We start from the raw sequence: 20,482 nt of genomic DNA on the forward strand, positions 1-20,482 counted from the left end.
AGTATTGTGATGTTGTCGTCAGTGCTGTGATGTCGTCAGTGCTGTGATGTTGTAGTCAGTATTGTGATGTTGTTGTCAGTATTGTGATGTTGTCGTCAGTGCTGTGATGTCGTCAGTGCTGTGATGTTGTTGTCAGTGCTGTGATGTTGTCGTCAGTGCTGTGATGTCGTCAGTGCTGTAATGTTGTTGTCAGTATTGTGATGTTGTTGTCAGTGTTGTGATGTTGTTGTCAGTGCTGTGATGTTGTTGTCAGTGCTGTGATGTTGTCGTCAGTGCTGTGATGTTGTAGTCAGTATTGTGATGTTGTTGTCAGTATTGTGATGTTGTCGTCAGTGCTGTGATGTTGTCAGTGCTGTGATGTTGTCAGTGTTGTGATGTTGTCAGTATTGTGATGTTGTCGTCAGTGCTGTGATGTTGTTGTCAGTGCTGTGATGTTGTTGTCAGTGTTGTGATGTTGTCGTCAGTGTTGTGATGTTGTCGTCAGTGTTGTGATGTTGTCAGTGTTGTGATGTTGTCAGTGTTGTGATGTTGTCAGTGTTGTGATGTTGTCAGTGTTGTGATGTTGTCAGTGTTGTGATGTTGTCAGTGTTGTGATGTTGTCAGTGTTGTGATGTTGTCAGTGTTGTGATGTTGTTGTCAGTGTTGTGATGTTGTTGTCAGTGTTGTGATGTTGTTGTCAGTGTTGTGATGTTGTTGTCAGTGTTGTGATGTTGTTGTCAGTGCTGTGATGATGTTGTCAGTGTTGTGATGTTGTCAGTGCTGTGATGTTGTCAGTGCTGTGATGTTGTTGTCAGTGCTGTGATGATGTTGTCAGTGTTGTGATGTTGTTGTCAGTGTTGTGATGTTGTTGTCAGTGTTGTGATGTTGTTGTCAGTGTTGTGATGTTGTTGTCAGTATTGTGATGATGTTGTCAGTATTGTGATGTTGTTGTCAGTGTTGTGATGTTGTTCTCAATATTGTGATGTTGTTGTCAGTAGTCATGGTAACCGTCAGGTGACTCTGAGATGCCCTCAGTCTGATGAAGAGCATCTGCGCATCGCACCAGGTGTAATGAGTGTTTAATTGCAGTGGCTGCTGTGAGCGAGGCTGTTTGTGTCTTTTAATTAGATGAATAAATTGCTCTCATTAAAGAGTTTGATTTCAAATAAAGCTGGAAGCAGATGTGAATGTGAAATGCACCTTAAAGACATCATCACAGCATCAGCACATACACATTCCTGAAGGACGTGTGTGTGTGTCTCGGTGTGTGTGTACAGTTGCTCCTGGATCTGCTGGCATCTGTTCTGATGTTTGCACGCTTGGCCTTTGAGCTCTGTCTGCACACAAAATGGCTTCCCATGTTCCTCTGTGACAAGATGTCTGGCCTAAGAGCAGATCGACTGTCTCAGTTACACACACACACACACACACACACACACACAGATCTGTGTCTGGCTGATGCTCTAGGTGGAGGGTTTGTTGCGTCTTTCAAGGTTTTCTCTCCTGGTTCTCTGGTGTGTGTGTTTGTGTGTGTGTATGTGTGTTATGGAGGTAAAGTAGGTCATGGTGGTGCAATGACTGATTTCTTCTCTTAGGGTGCATCTCAATCTGTTCACTAGTAAGTGCGCTGATCAGGGCATCAGCCATTTTAAAGTGCTGTCTCAATCGCAAAATACTTCCAGTGCACTGAAACGCTCATGCCTTAGAAAGGGCCCACAATGCACTGTGAAAATCAGGGTGTGTCGATCCTTAACAGACATTCTGAAGTGCGAATTATGAATCACTTCAACCAAATCATCAAACAGAACAAGCGAGAGGCGTTTTATTCCTAATCCATTATTCATATGTAACATGAAAGAACATCGCTATACAGTTAGGAACAGTCTGGAAAACATTTCTAACTGTTGAATTGCTGGCATGTGAAACTTTAACCTTTGTAAAATTAGTTTATGAAAATGCTAAATGTCAGCTCTGATGATGTATAATGAGGGTGTTCCTGTAACACATTAAAGGCGCTGGTATTCTTCAAATGAACTCCTTTTTATGTTCTGACTCTGAGCTGTGTGGATATAAAGCATGTCAAAGACGGCGGAGCTCCAGGACACACCCACTGATTTACATAATCTTCATGGACCAATGGCAGCTCAGAAGTGTTTAGTTTACACCTGCTGAAGTGAACTTTGTAAAATGAGCTTTTAGTTCGGGCTGGATTTTGTGCGATATGACGCCAGCTCTGGTTTAGGGTTTGCTGTTTCAAATACATCGTGCCTATGGAGAGTCCCTGTAAACCACCAACACCAACCTGTGTGTGTATGTTGTGTGTTTGCGTGCTGACAGTGAGTAACTGAGTCAGTAAATTAGAGCGTGGGCTCCTGCAGCGTCGCAGGAAACCTTCTCTAACAGCAGGAGCTCCTGAACTGTCAGAGTCTTTAATTTTAACACACACAAATTAAACACGCAGCTCAGCGAACACAGGCGCTGCTCGAGTGTTTTCAGAGATCTGCTCATGTGTGTTATTGAGAAATGTCAACAGCTACAGAACACCAAACTTCATCAGGCCTTTTATAATCACTGAAGAACAGCGTATAGAGATTTAGGAATGGCTTCCCATGGTTAACCAATCACACTTCTGCGTGTGGAGCGACCAATCACACTTTTCCATGTGGAGTGACCAATCACGCACCTCTGTCTGGGCTGGTTAATCACTCTTCTCCGTGTGGAGAGTCCTGAAACCAATCCTGCTTCTCTTTGTTAAGAGACCAATTATGTCTCTTTGTCTAGAGCAACCAATCATGCTTCTCTGTGCGGAGTGACCAATCATTCTTCTCTATGTGAAGCAACCAATCACAATTCCCCATCTGGAGCAACCAATCATGTTTCTTAGTGTGGAGCGACCAATCATCCTTCTCTATGTGGGCTGGTCAATCACGGTTCTCCATCTAAGCTGACAATCGCACCTCAATATCTGGAGCGACCAATCATGCTTCTCTGTGCGGAGTGACCAATCATGCATCTCTATCTGGAGCGAATCAATCACACTTTACTATCTGGAGCGACCAATCATGGTTCTTTGTATTGAGCGACCATTCACACTTCAATATCTGGAGTAACCAGTCTCAATTCTGGCTGCGGTGCGATCAGTCATGCTTCTCTGTGTGGAACGACCATTCACGCTTCTTCATGTGGAGCAACTAATCTTGCTTCTCTTTGTTGAGAGATCAATCAAGCTGCTCTGTGAAAAGTGACCAATCACAATTCCCCATATGGAGCAACCAATCAAGCTTCTTTATCTGGGCTGGTCAAACATGCTTTACTATCTAAGCTGACCAATCACACTTTACTATCTGGAGTGACCAATCATGCTTCTCTGTGTGGAGTGACCAATCACTCTTCTTTGTGTTGAGCGATCATACAAACTTCAATATCTGGAGTGACCAATCACAATTCTTGGTGTGGTGCAACCAATCATCCTTCTCTATGTGAAGCGACCAATCACAATTCCCCATCTGGAGCAACCAGTCCCACTTCTCTGTGCTGAGCGACCAATTCTTCTTCTCTGTCTGGAGCGACCAATCACACTTTTCTATGTTGAGAAATTAATCCAGCTTCACTATCTGGGCTGGTCAATCATGGTTCTCCATCTAAGCTGACAATCCCACTTTAATTTCTGGAGTGACCAGTCACACTTCTCCATGTGGAACGACCAATCTCACTTCTCTTTGCTGAGAGACCAATCATGCTTCTCAGTGTAAAGTGACCAATCACAATTCCCCATCTGGAGCAACCAATCACACTTCTCTGTTGAGAGATCAATCCCGCTTCTCTATCTGGGCTGGTCAATCACGCTTCTCCATGTAACCTGACCAATCACACTTCAGTATCTGGAGCGACCAGTCACACATCAATATCTGGAGCAACCAGTCACAATTCTCGGTGTGAAGCGGCCAATCATGATTCTCCGTTTGATGTGACCAATCACACTTCTCCATCTAAGCTGAACAATCACACTTCAATATCTGGAGCGACCAGTCTTGCTGTGGAGTGAGTCATGTTTCTCTGTCTGGAGCATCCAATCATGATTCTCTATCTGGGGCGACCAATCAGTTGATGTGTATGTGCAGGTGGACATGTGTATGTCCACTTTGTAAATGTAGTGTAGTCTTCGTGCACAGTTTCTAAATTCTGTGAAATAAGTAGAGGACTCCTTCACCAGTCTAGAGTCACGAGGAGCTCTGCTTGACTTTCCTGCAGTTCTGGATGTAGTAACAGTGTGTTTGATGAGTGTGTGTGTGTGTGCTGCAGTGACACACACGTGATGTGTTATATAACAGAGAGAAAGAGCGAGACGGGGCTCTCAGTGATGGATGTGGGACAGTGATGGATGAGAGAGGCGATGGTTAAAGGCCCAGGAGACGCTCTGACTCCAGCAAAGAGAAAGAAATGCAAGTCACGCAGTAAAGCAGCCATGAGAGAATAATGCAGGAGATGCACACAGCTGCTGGATTACTAATCGATCGTTATCAGTTACTGATTACACATTACATCACAAGATTTCTATTCAGTAATATAATCTCTGACTAGATCTGACTAGTTTTGATTACTTATGTAAAATTGAACTACTTTTGGATTACATTGATGACTGTTTTTGCTAAGTCTGTTGCATCACATTGAGATTACTTTTATGGGAACAATGACTACTTTTGGATTACATTTAGATTACTTTTGTGGTAACCATCTGACTACTTTTAGAATTTTCTTGTCTACTTAGTCCCTTTATTAATCAGGGGTCATCATCTGACTACTTTTGGATTACATTGATGCCTGTTTTTGGCAGCATGGTGGCGCATTGGGTGGCACAAGTCCCTCACAGAAGGTCGTTGGTTCGAGCCACAGCTGGGTCAGTTGGTGTTTCTGTGTGAAGTTTGCATATACTCCCCGTGTTGGCGTGGGTTTCCTCTGAGTGCTCCGGTTTCCCCCATAGTCCAAACACATGCGCTATAGGGGAATTGCGTAAGCTAAATTTTCAGTAGTGTAAGGGTGTAAATGAGTGTATGGGTGTTTACCAGTGATGAGTTGCAGCTGGAAGGGCATCCGCTGTGTAAAACATATGCTGGATAAGTTGGCGGTTCATTCCTCTGTCGTGACCCCAGAATAAAGGCACTAAGCTGAAAAGAAAATAAATAAATGAATGAATGATGCCTGTGTTTGGATGACGTTTCGATTACTTGTGTGTAAAATGTAAGTATATTGGATTACATGGCTGTTTTTGCTAACCGTCTGTTGTATTAGATTGAGATTACTTTGTTGTACCAGTCTGACTACCTTTAGATTACATATAGATTACTTTTATTGTATCAATCCATCTACTTTCTGGAGTTTCTTTATTTCTGCGAGTGAAACGCAGCCGAACCCGCGACTCTGCAGGACGCATTTCATCGATCACACACTCCACGAGATGAAAGGCTGCTCTCACTCAGGTCCTGCTGTTCATTACTGCTGCGTTTGATGTCAGCGGTCGGCGGTCCTTCAGCAGATCAGACATCGATCACAGCCCCTGTGTGTGTGTGTGTGTTATTGTGAGAGACAGAGAAAGAGACATGACCAATAGAGCATCGATCAGATCTGAACACTGAACACTTCTGTACTGCTGAATCTGACGGGCAGATATGGAAGTGTGTGTTTGGAAGAGTGTGTGTGTGTGTGTGTGTTGCAGCTGTTTGTTGAAGTTTTAATTTGACCTTCAGTAACAGCACTGAAGATCAAACACACACTCTTATTCATCTGATTGCCATCTCCGGTGTTTCTGAATCTGCCCCACACACACACACACACACACACATTCAATACACTCTTCATTATCCGAGTCATTAGAATTCATCACTGGAGCCACAACAAATCAAAGCACATCAGCCACAAAACGGTCTGCTTTCAGTACTGCGCGGTGGAGGCAAACGGTTGTCAGGGTGTGTTAGGCAGTTGCTAGGGTGAGTTGTGTGGTTGCCAGGCTCCTGTGTGGTTTTTAGGATGAGTTGTGTGGTTGCTAGACTTCTGTGTTGTTACTAAAGTAAATTGTGAGATGTGTTGTTACAAGGCTGCTGTGTGTGGTTGCTAGGGTAAGGTGTGTTGTTACCAGGTTGCTGTGTGTGGTTACTAAGGTAAAATGTGTTGTTACCAGGCTGTGTGGTTACTAAGGCGAGATGTGTTGTTACCAGGCTGATGTGTGGTTGCTAGGGTGAGATGTGTTGTTACCAGGCTGCTGTTTGTGGTTACTACGGTGAGATGTGTTGTTACCAGGCTGCTGTGTGTGGTAGTTAGGGTGATTTGTGTTGTTACTCTGCTGCTGTGTGGTTGTTAGGGTGAGTTGTGTTGTTACTAATTTGCTGTGTGTGGTTGCTAGGGTGAGTTGTGAAGTTACCAGGCTGCTGTGTGTGGTTACTAAGGTAAATTGTGCGGTTGCCAGGTAGCTTTGTGTGGTTGCTAGGGTGGGTTGTGTGGTTACCAGGTTACTGTGTGTGGTTGCTAAGGTAAGTTGTGTTGTTACCAGGCTGCTGTGTGTGGTTTCTAGGGTGACTTTTATGGTTGCTAGGCTGCTTTGTGTGGTTGCTAGGTAGAGTTGTAAGGTTGCCGTGTGTGTTTGGCCCTGTGTTCTGAGATGCTCTCTGCAGTTTCTGTCATCATTGGGATGCTCAGTTTGGTATCTAGGCAGTTTGTTTCTGGTTGCTAGGTGTGTCCTTCAGCCTCTGTGGATGTGACTCTTCCATTAGTTCATTCATTCAGAACTGAACACTGATGCTTGAGCTCCCAGCATGCACTGAGGCATGAAGAACTTCTGCAGATGAGTGTGATCAGTCATTAGAGTGTGCTGAGGATTGTTTATACGCTGTGCTGATTACTGCAGAGCATCTGAAGAGAGTCCTGCTGCAGTCTCTCTACACCTCCATCACTCTACACCTCCATCACTACTGCTGCAGTCTCTCTACACCTCCATCACTCTACACCTCCATCACTACTGCTCCAGTCTCTCTACACCTCCATCACTCTACACCTCCATCACTACTGCTGCAGTCTCTCTACACCTCCATCACTCTACACCTCCATCACTACTGCTCCAGTCTCTCTACACCTCCATCACTCTACACCTCCATCACTACTGCTGCAGTCACTCTACACCTCCATCACTACTGCTGCAGTCACTCTACACCTCCATCACTCTACACCTCCATCACTACTGCTGCAGTCTCTCTACACCTCCATCACTCTACACCTCCATCACTACTGCTCCAGTCTCTCTACACCTCCATCACTACTGCTGCAGTCTCTCTACACCTCCATCACTACTGCTGCAGTCTCTCTACACCTCCATCACTACTGCTGCAGTCTCTCTACACCTCCATCACTACTGCTGCAGTCTCTCTACACCTCCATCACTACTGCTGCAGTCTCTCTACACCTCCATCACTCTACACCTCCATCACTACTGCTGCTGTCTCTCTACACCTCCATCACTCTACACCTCCATCACTACTGCTGCTCTCTCTACACCTCCATCACTCTACACCTCCATCACTACTGCTTCAGTCTCTCTACACCTCCATCACTACTGCTGCAGTCTCTCTACACCTCCATCACTCTACACCTCCATCACTACTGCTGCTGTCTCTCTACACCTCCATCACTACTGCTGCTGTCTCTCTACACCTCCATCACTACTGCTGCAGTCTCTCTACACCTCCATCACTACTGCTGCTGTCTCTCTACACCTCCATCAATCTACACCTCCATCACTACTGCTGCTGTCTCTCTACACCTCCATCACTACTGCTGCTGTCTCTCTACACCTCCATCACTCTACACCTCCATCACTACTGCTGCAGTCTCTCTACACCTCCATCACTACTGCTGCTGTCTCTCTACACCTCCATCACTACTGCTGCTGTCTCTCTACACCTCCATCACTACTGCTGCAGTCTCTCTACACCTCCATCACTACTGCTGCAGTCTCTTTACACCTCCATCACTACTGCTGCTGTCTCTACACCTCCATCACTACTGCTGCTGTCTCTCTACACCTCCATCACTACTGCTGCAGTCACTCTACACCTCCATCACTCTACACCTCCATCACTACTGCTGCAGTCACTCTACACCTCCATCACTCTACACCTCCATCACTACTGCTGCAGTCTCTTTACACCATCTCCATCACTACTGCTGCTGTCTCTCTACACCTCCATCACTACTGCTGCTGTCACTCTACACCTCCATCACTACTGCTGCTGTCACTCTACACCTCCATCAATACTGCTGCAGTCTCTTTACACCATCTCCATCACTACTGCTGCAGTCACTCTACACCTCCATCACTACTGCTGCAGTCTCTCTACACCTCCATCACTACTGCTGCAGTCACTCTACACCTCCATCACTCTACACCTCCATCACTACTGCTGCAGTCTCTCTACACCTCCATCACTCTACACCTCCATCACTACTGCTGCTGTCTCTCTACACCTCCATCACTACTGCTGCAGTCACTCTACACCTCCATCACTCTACACCTCCATCACTACTGCTGCAGTCACTCTACACCTCCATCACTCTACACCTCCATCACTACTGCTGCAGTCACTCTACACCTCCATCACTCTACACCTCCATCACTACTGCTGCTGTCTCTCTACACCTCCATCACTACTGCTGCAGTCACTCTACACCTCCATCACTCTACACCTCCATCACTACTGCTGCAGTCACTCTACACCTCCATCACTCTACACCTCCATCACTACTGCTGCTGTCTCTCTACACCTCCATCACTACTGCTGCAGTCTCTCTACACCTCCATCACTACTGCTGCAGTCTCTCTACACCTCCATCACTACTGCTGCTGTCACTCTACACCTCCATCACTACTGCTGCAGTCTCTTTACACCATCTCCATCACTACTGCTGCTGTCTCTCTACACCTCCATCACTCTACACCTCCATCACTACTGCTGCAGTCACTCTACACCTCCATCACTACTGCTGCAGTCACTCTACACCTCCATCACTCTACACCTCCATCACTACTGCTGCTGTCACTCTACACCTCCATCACTACTGCTGCAGTCTCTTTACACCATCTCCATCACTACTGCTGCAGTCTCTCTACACCTCCATCACTACTGCTGCAGTCTCTCTACACCTCCATCACTCTACACCTCCATCACTACTGCTGCTGTCTCTCTACACCTCCATCACTACTGCTGCAGTCTCTCTACACCTCCATCACTCTACACCTCCATCACTACTGCTGCTGTCTCTCTACACCTCCATCACTACTGCTGCAGTCACTCTACACCTCCATCACTCTACACCTCCATCACTACTGCTGCAGTCACTCTACACCTCCATCACTCTACACCTCCATCACTACTGCTGCTGTCTCTCTACACCTCCATCACTACTGCTGCAGTCACTCTACACCTCCATCACTCTACACCTCCATCACTACTGCTGCAGTCACTCTACACCTCCATCACTCTACACCTCCATCACTACTGCTGCAGTCTCTCTACACCTCCATCACTCTACACCTCCATCACTACTGCTGCTGTCTCTCTACACCTCCATCACAACTGCTGCAGTCTCTCTACACCTCCATCACTACTGCTGCAGTCTCTCTACACCTCTATCACTACTGCTGCAGTCACTCTACACCTCCATCACTCTACACCTCCATCACTACTGCTGCTGTCTCTCTACACCTCCATCACTACTGCTGCAGTCTCTCTACACCTCCATCACTACTGCTGCAGTCTCTCTACACCTCCATCACTCTACACCTCCATCACTACTGCTGCAGTCTCTCTACACCTCCATCACTATGTGTTCATAATTATGTGTGTGTGTTGTGCACAGTGTAGTGCAGTGGTGTCTCCTCAGTGTTTCTCCTCAGCCTGTGGTTCAGTCCCACTTCATATATTCATGAGGAGAGGAAATTAGTTGAGAGAGAGAGAGGAGAGAGACTCGACATGTCTTCTCTTCATTCCCGGCAGCCATTTTACACTCACTCTTTTTTTCTGCAGCTGGAGTGAGTGTGTGTGTGTGTGTGTGTGTTTCCCTCTCCTCACTAGTGTAGTCTTCCTCCTCCTCTTCCTCTGGTGTTTGTGTCATGTTTTCCTCCTGCTCCTCTTCCTCTGGTGTGTGTGTGCGTAATGTTTTCCTCTTCCGCCTCTGATCGTCCAGTGTGAGCCTCTACAGCAGCAGCAGGTCTGCCCGCAGGGAAGCTCACAGTCTGGGCACGGAATCAGTTCTAAACGCCTGCTGCTTTCTGAACCGCTGAGCCCGTCTAATGGAGGAGGCGTGGCTTTTCTAATAGTGGAGGCGTGGGTACTGTCGTGGTGTTTTAAAATAGAGAAGGTGTGGTTCTTGTAATGGTGGAGGTGGGCTTTTCTAATAGAGGAGGTGTGGTATCTGTAATGGAGGAGGCGTGGTTTTTGTAACGGTGGAGGTGTGGCTTCTGTAGTGGTGGAGGTGTGGCTTCTGTAGTGGTGGAGATGTGGCTTCTGTAGTGGAGGTGCGGCTTCTGTAATGGTGGGGGTGTGGCAGTCAGAAGTAATGACATATATATTTATTGGCGTATATATTTTGAATGTGAATCATTTAAATCTGTGATGGGCAAACTTTTTAGACCTGAGGACCACGTCAGGTTTTGCAAACCAAGTGAAGGGCCACACGTCAAATTCTCCAATAAAACATAACCTTTATTTATAGTGGCAGTATGCATGGAGCATGTAATGTCACATTAACACAAAACAGAGTTTTTTTTAAATATTATTAAGTCAAATTTTCAAGTCAAATTCATTCGCAATCATCATAAAACAATAAAATAATTCCTTATCAAACATAATATTGATAATAACAATAGTAATTTAATGATTTTTACCATGGAGAATAGAAAAGATACTATCTGTAGACAAAATCTCATATTAACACATTAAAAATTATTCTTAAAAATTACTATTCAGTCAAATTTACAATAATTTAATCTGCACTGCTTTTAGAACATCATCATAAAACCACAACTCTTTGATAAAAGAACTTTTTTAAGTGTATGTTTAAGAAAATATGTTCTATGACCAAAATGAACACATTTAACCAGCGATTATTATATAACTTGAGTCAAATTCACAACAATCTGATTTGAGCTTGTATAAATCTGCTCATATCAATCCTAAAACGATGAGATAAAACAGAAGAAGAATCTTTAGTCTTTGTTATTCCAAGTCGTGTTATTATGAGTGTGTTGATGTGAACAATGAGCCTGGTCCCCTCTCTTCCCAAGGGTGTCAAAGTCTGGAGTCTGCTACGACAAAAACGCCAGGCACAGCAGGTGGTAAACGCGAGGTGTGCAGAAGCAGCGCTCGAACCCTTCGCGGCCGTTAGTAAACCATTCAAAAGAGCCGGCTCTTAGCGCATAAAGCACGTTCAGTGTGGTCAGCCCCTAGGTTGTAGTCTTTAAAAACAGCAATACTTGATGAAATGATCATGGTGAGGTGTTCTTGTTTCTCGTGTTGTAAATGAACAATGATTAATGAAGAGTATATTGTATGGAGACACACCTCTGCTGAAGCTTCATGCTCCGTGTATCTTTTGGTCATTTGATTTTCATTTTCGAAACCATTGGATATTGAAAGACGAGAAGGTCCGTGTACGTTGCGTTCATTCGATTTTTGATCTTAAACGAAATTTTAAAAACGAGGAAACAGCTGTTTTTTAAAATCACAAAAAAAAATAATCACAAAATACAGATATTTTGTACTCGACATTAATCCAGCGAAAGTCTCGAAAGGAAAGCTTGCTGCGTGAGAGAAAATGTGTGTGTGTTTTCCAATGAACTCTTATTCTGGCCCTGCTTACAACTATAAAAATAAAAACTAAACAATAAAAAACACTATCATAATAATAATAATAATTATTATTATTATTATTATTATTATTATATAGGCCTAGCTTGGAAACAATCGTGCAAACCAAGTGCTGCTCGCAAATCTTTTGCTCAGTAACAGGTGCATAGCAGCAAATTTGGCGGCGAACTATAACAGTAATGATAAATTGTAATTATAAATGTCTAATAATACTGCTAATATATTATATTAAATATAATATATTAAATGCCTGGGTGCTGATCCGCAGAGGACGAGGACTACAGGACTGTTATTTTGAGGGCGACGTCAGGAGCCCAGATTTGATTGACCAATCAGAGGAAATGGGCGTTTCAGAACCGCCTACATGTGGATAATGAATTTTAAAGTCATTTATCTATTTTCCTAAACTAAACCAAAAAAAGAAAATCGAGCCAAAATCAGTTATTTAATTTTTTTGTAGCCAAATAAAAAATGAAAAACGGCCGTTTCCTCGTTTTTAAAATTTCGTTTAAGATCAAAAATCGAATGAACGCAACGTACACGGACCAGAGAAGCAGGCCATTTTTTATTTTCATTTTTATATCCAAAAGTGAATATTGAAATGTGATGCGTTTTTCTTTTTCATTGTGGAAAACGGAAAAGCAAAATTCAAAAATAACAAAAAATTAAATCAGCAGAAAACAAAAATGAATAAATGCTTGTGTTCTATATTGCAAAACCAGACTCAATAACAGTGATGCAATGCTGCCACACACAGGCTAGCCTACTATAGGCTATCATTTACCCAATTAATAATGTTATAAGAGGTGTTTGACTGTGATAACGGGATCTTCTTAAGACATGTTTTCCTCATTTAGGCCGGTTATATTTATAATGTTGTATATATAATATATTATTATTATTTTATTTTTGTTGTTACATAGCAGCATTTTTAATGGAACAACTCAAGCTTTTCTTCGGTTTTGTGTTCTGCTGATTTTATTTTTTTCATTGGAAATAAAACTTGAAAATCAAATCATTTTTGAATTGTGCTTTTCTGTTTTTCACCATGAAAAAGAAAAACGGCTCGCATTTCAATATTCACCTTTAAATCTGAAAACCAAAATAATAAACAGCTCGCTTCTCGTCTTTCAACATCCAACAGTTCCTAAAATGAAACCCAATGACTGAAAGACACACGGACCCTTCATCAGTTCAGCTCATCTCAGACATTTACTCCACTGTCCACACACCTGTGTGTATACAGCCTGCAGAGCCCAGTGTTAGGAGAGTGCTCTGAGCGTCCGCACTGCAGATGGAGGTGTGTGTGTGTGTGTGCTCAGCGTCACCTCATTACAGGAGCACAGATGCCGTGACCTTCAGCTCATCACGCACACAGACACATATAGACAGTCACAAACACACACACACTCAGCGCTGCTACAGTCACTGTTTCCTAAGTGTGTGTGTGTGTACAGACCCGCACTAATGTTCTCTCTCTCTCTTTCTCTGTGTGTGTGTGTCAGCTGGGACTACCTACATCTTCGGCCGGGGAGGAGCCCTCATCACCTACACCTGGCCGCCGAATGACCGTCCCAGCACGCGGGCGGACCGGCTGGCAGTGGGCTTCAGCTCGCAGCTTAAGGAGGCGGTGCTGGTGCGGGTGGAGAGCGCCAAGGGGCTCGGAGACTACCTGGAGCTGCACATCGTAAGAGCAACCTGGGGGTGGAGCTGGGGGAGGGAATGTGGGAGGGGCTCGGGAACTACGTGGAGATGGATGTCTTAAGAGCAATCCAGGGGCTGGGGGCAGGGAATTACTCAGTGATCTTTGTTTAAGGGTGGTGCTTATTGACTTATGTATGTTTGAAGGCATGAATGAAAGGGGTGTGGGACTGGAGGAGGGAGGACCATACAGTGACAGATGTGTGTTTGAGGGAGGGGCTTACAGTGACTGGTGTATGTTTGAGGGAGGGGCTTACAGTGACTGGTGTATGTTTGAGGGAGGGGCTTACAGTGACTAGTGTATGTTTGAGGGAGGAGCTTACAGTGACTAGTGTATGTTTGAGGGAGGAGCTTATAGTGACTGGTGTGTGTTTGAGGGAGGGGCTTATAGTGACTGGTGTATGTTTGAGGGAGGGGCTTACAGTGACTGGTGTATGTTTGAGGAAGGGGCTTACAGTGACAGATGTGTGTTTAAGGGAGGGGCTTACAGTGACTGGTGTATGTTTGTGGGAGGGGCTTACAGTGACTGGTGTATGTTTGAGGGAGGGGCTTACAGTGACTGGTGTGTGTTTGCGGGAGGGGCTTACAGTGACTGGTGTATGTTTGAGGGAGGGGCTTACAGTGACTGGTGTGTTTGTGGGAGGGGCTTACAGTGACTGGTGTATGTTTGAGGGAGGGGCTTACAGTGACTAGTGTGTTTGTGGGAGGGGCTTACAGTGACTGGTGTATGTTTGAGGGAGGGGCTTACAGTGATTGCTGTGTGTTTGTGGGAGGGGCTTACAGTGTTGGGTGTATATTTGAGGAAGGAGGTTATAGTCACTGGTGTATGTTTGAGGGAGGAGCTTACAGTGACTGGTCTGTGTTTGAGGGAGGGGCTTACAGTGATTGGTCTGTGTTTGAGGGAGGGGCTTACAGTGACTGGTCTGTTTTTTGGGGAGGGGCTTAGAGTGATTGGTCTGTGTTTGAGGGAGGAGCTTACAGTGACTGGTCTGTGTTTGGGGGAGGGGCTTACAGTGACTGGTCTGTGTTTGGGGGAGGGGCTTACAGTGATTATGGTTTACGGTTACAGCATTTGAAGTTGTTTTGGAATATGAAGCAATTAAGTGTTGATGTTAAATCAAAAGTAATTCACAAATAATTTATCATATACTTGAGATGATTTAATGACAATAATTCTCTACATTTACAACTGAATTAATTACAAATAACTGTATAAAATGATAAAACCTGAAATGATAAAACATTTCGTCACCGTGTAATTATAATGTTCTCTGTGTTCTGAATGATTTTGAGATATTGAGCTTCAAAGTTTTTGCATTGCATAGCAAACAGCATGTGTGTAACATTTGTTTATTAAATAAAAAGTCTTAAAATGTAAACAACTTATTTAAAAAAAAACATCCCATAATGCAAATAAGTTGTCAATAAGTAGTAATGTCAATAACTCAGTTTTGACAGAATTGTCAGATAGAACCTTATAATTCTAATGTGAAGATATGATATGAATTGTACCCAGCTTAAATTTAAAATTAAAGTTACCAGAGGTAGAAGGAGAGACACGGGAGGGAGACAGAGAGCAGTCCCAGACAATAGCCTGATTGCAGTCAGAGAAGATTCCAGAGGAGGAGAGGAGCAGAGCAGGAAAGCGTGGAGACAGAAACCCCAAAGTCCACACACCGGGCCCTGATCTCATCAGTATCTGCCTTTGGGAACTGTGTGATCCTTCTTTGGTTAAAAAGACAGAAACAAATGCAAATCATTTAGACTCTTACATGTGCCAGCACCTGCTCATTTCAGTGTGTGCTGAGTTGAGGAGATTCTGCAGGAGAGTGTGTGAAGCACACACACACACACACACACACACACACACACACACATCCTCCATCTGTAAACCAACGCTTCGACTCTGAGCTTCTGAGTTAACATGCTGCTGAGTTTATATTTGCTTTCTCTTAAAAACAGTGAAAACGTGAATATCACACACACACACACACACACACACACACACCATAGACTGATATTAATGAAGCACAATAGCAGCTGCAGTGGCAGATGGTGTGTGTGTGTGTGTGTGTGTGTGTGTGTGTGTGTGTGTGTGTGTGTGTGTGTGTGTGTGTGTGGGTGTGTGTTGGGTTCTGCTGAGGACCATATTGTGTAAATTTGGTATGACTGGTGACAGGAAGAGGTCTATATCTGTGTCTGTTTGTCTGTCTCTCTCACTCTCTCCCTCTTATTGTGTGTGTGATGGACAGATTGAGAGTCTCAGGCTGTTGTGTGTGTGTGTGTGTGTGTGTGTGTGTGAGAGTGAAGGTGTGCGGTGATTAATCTGTGTGCTGGTGTCTGGAGGGGAACGCAATTAATTCTACCCTGTGTGGGAGGAAACACTTTGAGCCCTCAAGAAACACACACACACAAACACACACACACACACACACACACACTCACACACACACACACTCAGCCCTATGTTCTCCAGTTTTGGTTTCAGAAAGGAGGACATCGTTATGAAGAATAAAAGTGAAGCAGGTCAGATGTGTGGATCTCTCTGCTCTCCACAGAAGTTTCCACAGGCCTTAATTCAGGAACAGGTTTTCAGGGATCAGTGTGTTTCCAGCAGATGTGTGCTCTAGTTAAGCATAAACTCGAGCAGCACTGTACAGTTACAACACATCAGGTGATGCTGCCTACAATACAGAAAAACAAAACGTCAATAAAATCTGTTCATTCCTAATCACATTAAACTCAATTGCAAATATATTTATATTAGTATTACTGTTAGTCAGTGTGATGTGATGTGGGTTGGTCAGTGTGATGTGGGTTGGTCAGTGTGATATGATGTGGGTTGGTCAGTGTGTTGGTCAGTGTGATGTGGGTTGGTCAGTGTGATGTGATGTGGGTTGGTCAGTGTGTTGGTCAGTGTGATGTGGGTTGGTCAGTGTGATGTGATGTGGGTTGGTCAGTGTGATGTGATGTGGGTTGGTCAGTGTGATGTGATGTGGGTTGGTCAGTGTGATGTGGGTTGGTCAGTGTGATGTGATGTGGGTTGGTCAGTGTGATGTGATGTGGGTTGGTCAGTGTGATGTGATGTGGGTTGGTCAGTGTGATGTGATGTGGGTTGGTCAGTGTGATGTGATGTGGGTTGGTCAGTGTGATGTGATGTGGGTTGGTCAGTGTGATGTGATGTGGGTTGGTCAGTGTGATGTGGGTTGGTCAGTGTGATGTGATGTGGGTTGGTCAGTGTGATGTGGGTTGGTCAGTGTGATGTGATGTGGGTTGGTCAGTGTGATGTGATGTGGGTTGGTCAGTGTGATGTGATGTGGGTTGGTCAGTGTGATGTGGGTTGGTCAGTGTGATGTGATGTGGGTTGGTCAGTGTGATGTGATGTGGGTTGGTCAGTGTGATGTGATGTGGGTTGGTCAGTGTGATGCGGGTTGGTCAGTGTGATGTGATGTGGGTTGGTCAGTGTGATGTGATGTGGGTTGGTCAGTGTGATGTGGGTTGGTCAGTGTGATGTGATGTGGGTTGGTCAGTGTGATGTGATGTGGGTTGGTCAGTGTGATGTGATGTGGGTTGGTCAGTGTGATGTGATGTGGGTTGGTCAGTGTGATGTGGGTTGGTCAGTGTGATGTGGGTTGGTCAGTGTGATGTGGGTTGGTCAGTGTGATGTGATGTGGGTTGGTCAGTGTGATGTGATGTGGGTTGGTCAGTGTGATGTGATGTGGGTTGGTCAGTGTGATGTGGGTTGGTCAGTGTGATGTGATGTGGGTTGGTCAGTGTGATGTGATGTGGGTTGGTCAGTGTGATGTGATGCGGGTTGGTCAGTGTGATGTGGGTTGGTCAGTGTGATGTGATGCGGGTTGGTCAGTGTAATGTGGGTTGGTCAGTGTGATGTGATGTGGGTTGGTCAGTGTGATGTGATGTGGGTTGGTCAGTGTGATGTGATGTGGGTTGGTCAGTGTGATGTGATGTGGGTTGGTCAGTGTGATGTGGGTTGGTCAGTGTGATGTGATGTGGGTTGGTCAGTGTTATGTGATGTGGGTTGGTCAGTGTGATGTGGGTTGGTCAGTGTGATGTGATGTGGGTTGGTCAGTGTGATGTGATGTGGGTTGGTCAGTGTGATGTGGGTTGGTCAGTGTGATGTGATGTGGGTTGGTCAGTGTGATGTGGTGCGGGTAGGTCAGTGTGATGTGGGTTGGTCAGTGTGATGTAATGCGGGTTGGTCAGTGTGATGTAATGCGGGTTGGTCAGTGTGATGTGATGTGGGTTGGTCAGTGTGATGTGATGTGGGTTGGTCAGTGTGATGTGGGTTGGTCAGTGTGATGTGATGTGGGTTGGTCAGTGTGATGTGGGTTGGTCAGTGTGATGTGGGTTGGTCAGTGTGATGTGATGTGGGTTGGTCAGTGTGATGTGGGTTGGTCAGTGTGATGTGGGTTGGTCAGTGTGATGTGATGTGGGTTGGTCAGTGTGATGTGATGTGGGTTGGTCAGTGTGATGTGGGTTGGTCAGTGTGATGTAATGCGGGTTGGTCAGTGTGATGTAATGCGGGTTGGTCAGTGTGATGTGATGTGGGTTGGTCAGTGTGATGTGATGTGGGTTGGTCAGTGTGATGTGGGTTGGTCAGTGTGATGTGATGTGGGTTGGTCAGTGTGATGTGATGTGGGTTGGTCAGTGTGATGTGGGTTGGTCAGTGTGATGTGATGTGGGTTGGTCAGTGTGATGTGATGTGGGTTGGTCAGTGTGATGTGATGTGGGTTGGTCAGTGTGATGTTATGTGGGTTGGTCAGTGTGATGTGGTGTGGGTTGGTCAGTGTGATGTGGGTTGGTCAGTGTGATGTGATGTGGGTTGGTCAGTGTGATGTGATGTGGGTTGGTCAGTGTGATGTGATGTGGGTTGGTCAGTGTGATGTGATGTGGGTTGGTCAGTGTGATGTGATGTGGGTTGGTCAGTGTGATGTGATGTGGGTTGGTCAGTGTGATGTGGGTTGGTCAGTGTGATGTGATGTGGGTTGGTCAGTGTGATGTGATGTGGGTTGGTCAGTGTGATGTGGGTTGGTCAGTGTGATGTGGGTTGGTCAGTGTGATGTGATGTGGGTTGGTCAGTGTGATGTGATGTGGGTTGGTCAGTGTGATGTGATGTGGGTTGGTCAGTGTGATGTGGGTTGGTCAGTGTGATGTGATGTGGGTTGGTCAGTGTGATGTGATGTGGGTTGGTCAGTGTGATGTGATGTGGGTTGGTCAGTGTGATGTGATGTGGGTTGGTCAGTGTGATGTGATGCGGGTTGGTCAGTGTGTTTGTGTAAGCTGGTGATGAATGGTTCCTCCAGAGTGAGCCGTTCCTCCACATTCTCTCATTATTCTCCGACTGACGCTTCTGTGCTGTAGGTCACTCACTAGTGAGCATCTGGGCATCTGTGTAATCTTTCTCTAGTCAATTAGAAGGCAAGCGTGCTGTGTGTGTCTGAATGCTGGATGATCCTCACACTGATGGATGACCGAGCTCTCAGAGCTACAGGAAAAATCACACTCATTAATTCGTTCAGCCGCAACGACAGCCTGTAACAGATAAACGATAACAATTACAGATAACCTGTTAAAGACAGACCTGCTGTGAGCTACAAGGCTGTTAATCAATAATACACGCTTCTGTTGTAGTCATTAGCATGCCGTGTTTTCTTCTTCATTACTGCATCGCCACTCCAGTCCACCATCACATGAGGCTGATCACACTCAAATAATGACCAGCTCCTGGAGAAACCACATGACCAGTTCAGACACAAGTAAACAAATAGAACCTTGAAGAAGCGCTGTGTGTGTGTGTGTGTGTGTGTGTGTGTGTGTGTGTGTGTGTGTGTGTGTGTGTGTGTGTGTGTGTGTGTGTGTGTGTGTGTGTGTGTGTGTGTGTGTGTGTGTGTTGAGGAGAATAAAGACTGATCTCACTGACAGACAGATCTGCAGGTTCTAGCCGTCATGAACAATCATACACTCGCTCACATCTGCAGAGAACACCTACCACACACACACACACACACACACAAGCAGATGCATGAATAGAGCCGTAGAGAGATGATATTAGACAGACTGCTGCATGGAGAGAGCAGCTGATCCTCCATCAGTGTTTCTCATCTTCTGTTCACATGAGGTGATGAGATGAAGGAGCTCAGCTTTCCACTCCCGCACACACTGAAAACACACACAACACATGCTTGTTGCCCAATGAAAACACACACTCACTCAACACACTGAACACACACACACACACACTCGACAGCACATTGAAAATCCTCCTCGTGTTTCCTCTGCTCAGCCCTTCAGGATTGAGGGGGAGATGTGAGGATGGAGGAGCTGAATGAAGTGATCGTGTATATCCTGCGTTCCCTTTAGCATGACAGAGTAAGTGTGATCTGCTCTTGGTCATTATTGAGACTGGAGGAAGCAGATCTGGAGGACTGACAGTGATGCGGAGCAGAGTAACGTGTGCCGGAGGCTCTTTATACTGCTGTAAATGAGGACGAGTTCAGTGCAGTGAGTGAACCGTGGCCCTCCGCAGAGCCCGATCACTCAGTTTCACAGCTGCAGATGTTCAGTGGTGAAACTGCACACCGCCGGCAGCCATGTTGGATCTCAGAGCCGCTTTCTCAATGTGACAGGCAGAAGTAATCAAACGAGCCGCTCTAATTGGCTGCTCTGAGCCTCCTGACACTCAGCGTCAGTATCAGAGAAGAAACACTCCATCATGAGCCACACACACACACACTATCAACAGGATTCAGCACACACACACACTTCTGTCTGTGTGTGCTCACAGGGCTGTAATAGGGGAGAAATCCAGCCATTTAGCATGTATACACACAAACACACACACAGACAGACAGACACAAAACATGCTAAAC

General features: G+C 45.3%; 2 protein-coding genes across 45 annotated transcripts in view; one reads left to right on the plus strand and one right to left on the minus strand.

Moving 5' to 3' along the window:
* The window catches only part of nrxn2b (neurexin 2b), a 479,670-nt gene that overhangs the window by 410,296 nt on the left and 48,892 nt on the right, over nucleotides 1–20,482 (plus strand). For all 44 annotated transcript variants that reach the window (XM_073906700.1, XM_073906730.1, XM_073906720.1 and 41 more), the window contains 1 exon segment: nucleotides 13,397–13,578. In XM_073906700.1, coding sequence (XP_073762801.1) covers nucleotides 13,397–13,578 — 182 coding nt within the window.
* The window catches only part of alpk1 (alpha-kinase 1), an 859,942-nt gene that overhangs the window by 263,387 nt on the left and 576,073 nt on the right, over nucleotides 1–20,482 (minus strand). The gene's annotated exons all lie outside the window — the stretch shown is intronic.

Source organism: Danio rerio, chromosome 7, assembly GCF_049306965.1.
Source record: "Danio rerio strain Tuebingen ecotype United States chromosome 7, GRCz12tu, whole genome shotgun sequence".
In the NCBI taxonomy this organism is placed as follows: domain Eukaryota; kingdom Metazoa; phylum Chordata; class Actinopteri; order Cypriniformes; family Danionidae; genus Danio; species Danio rerio.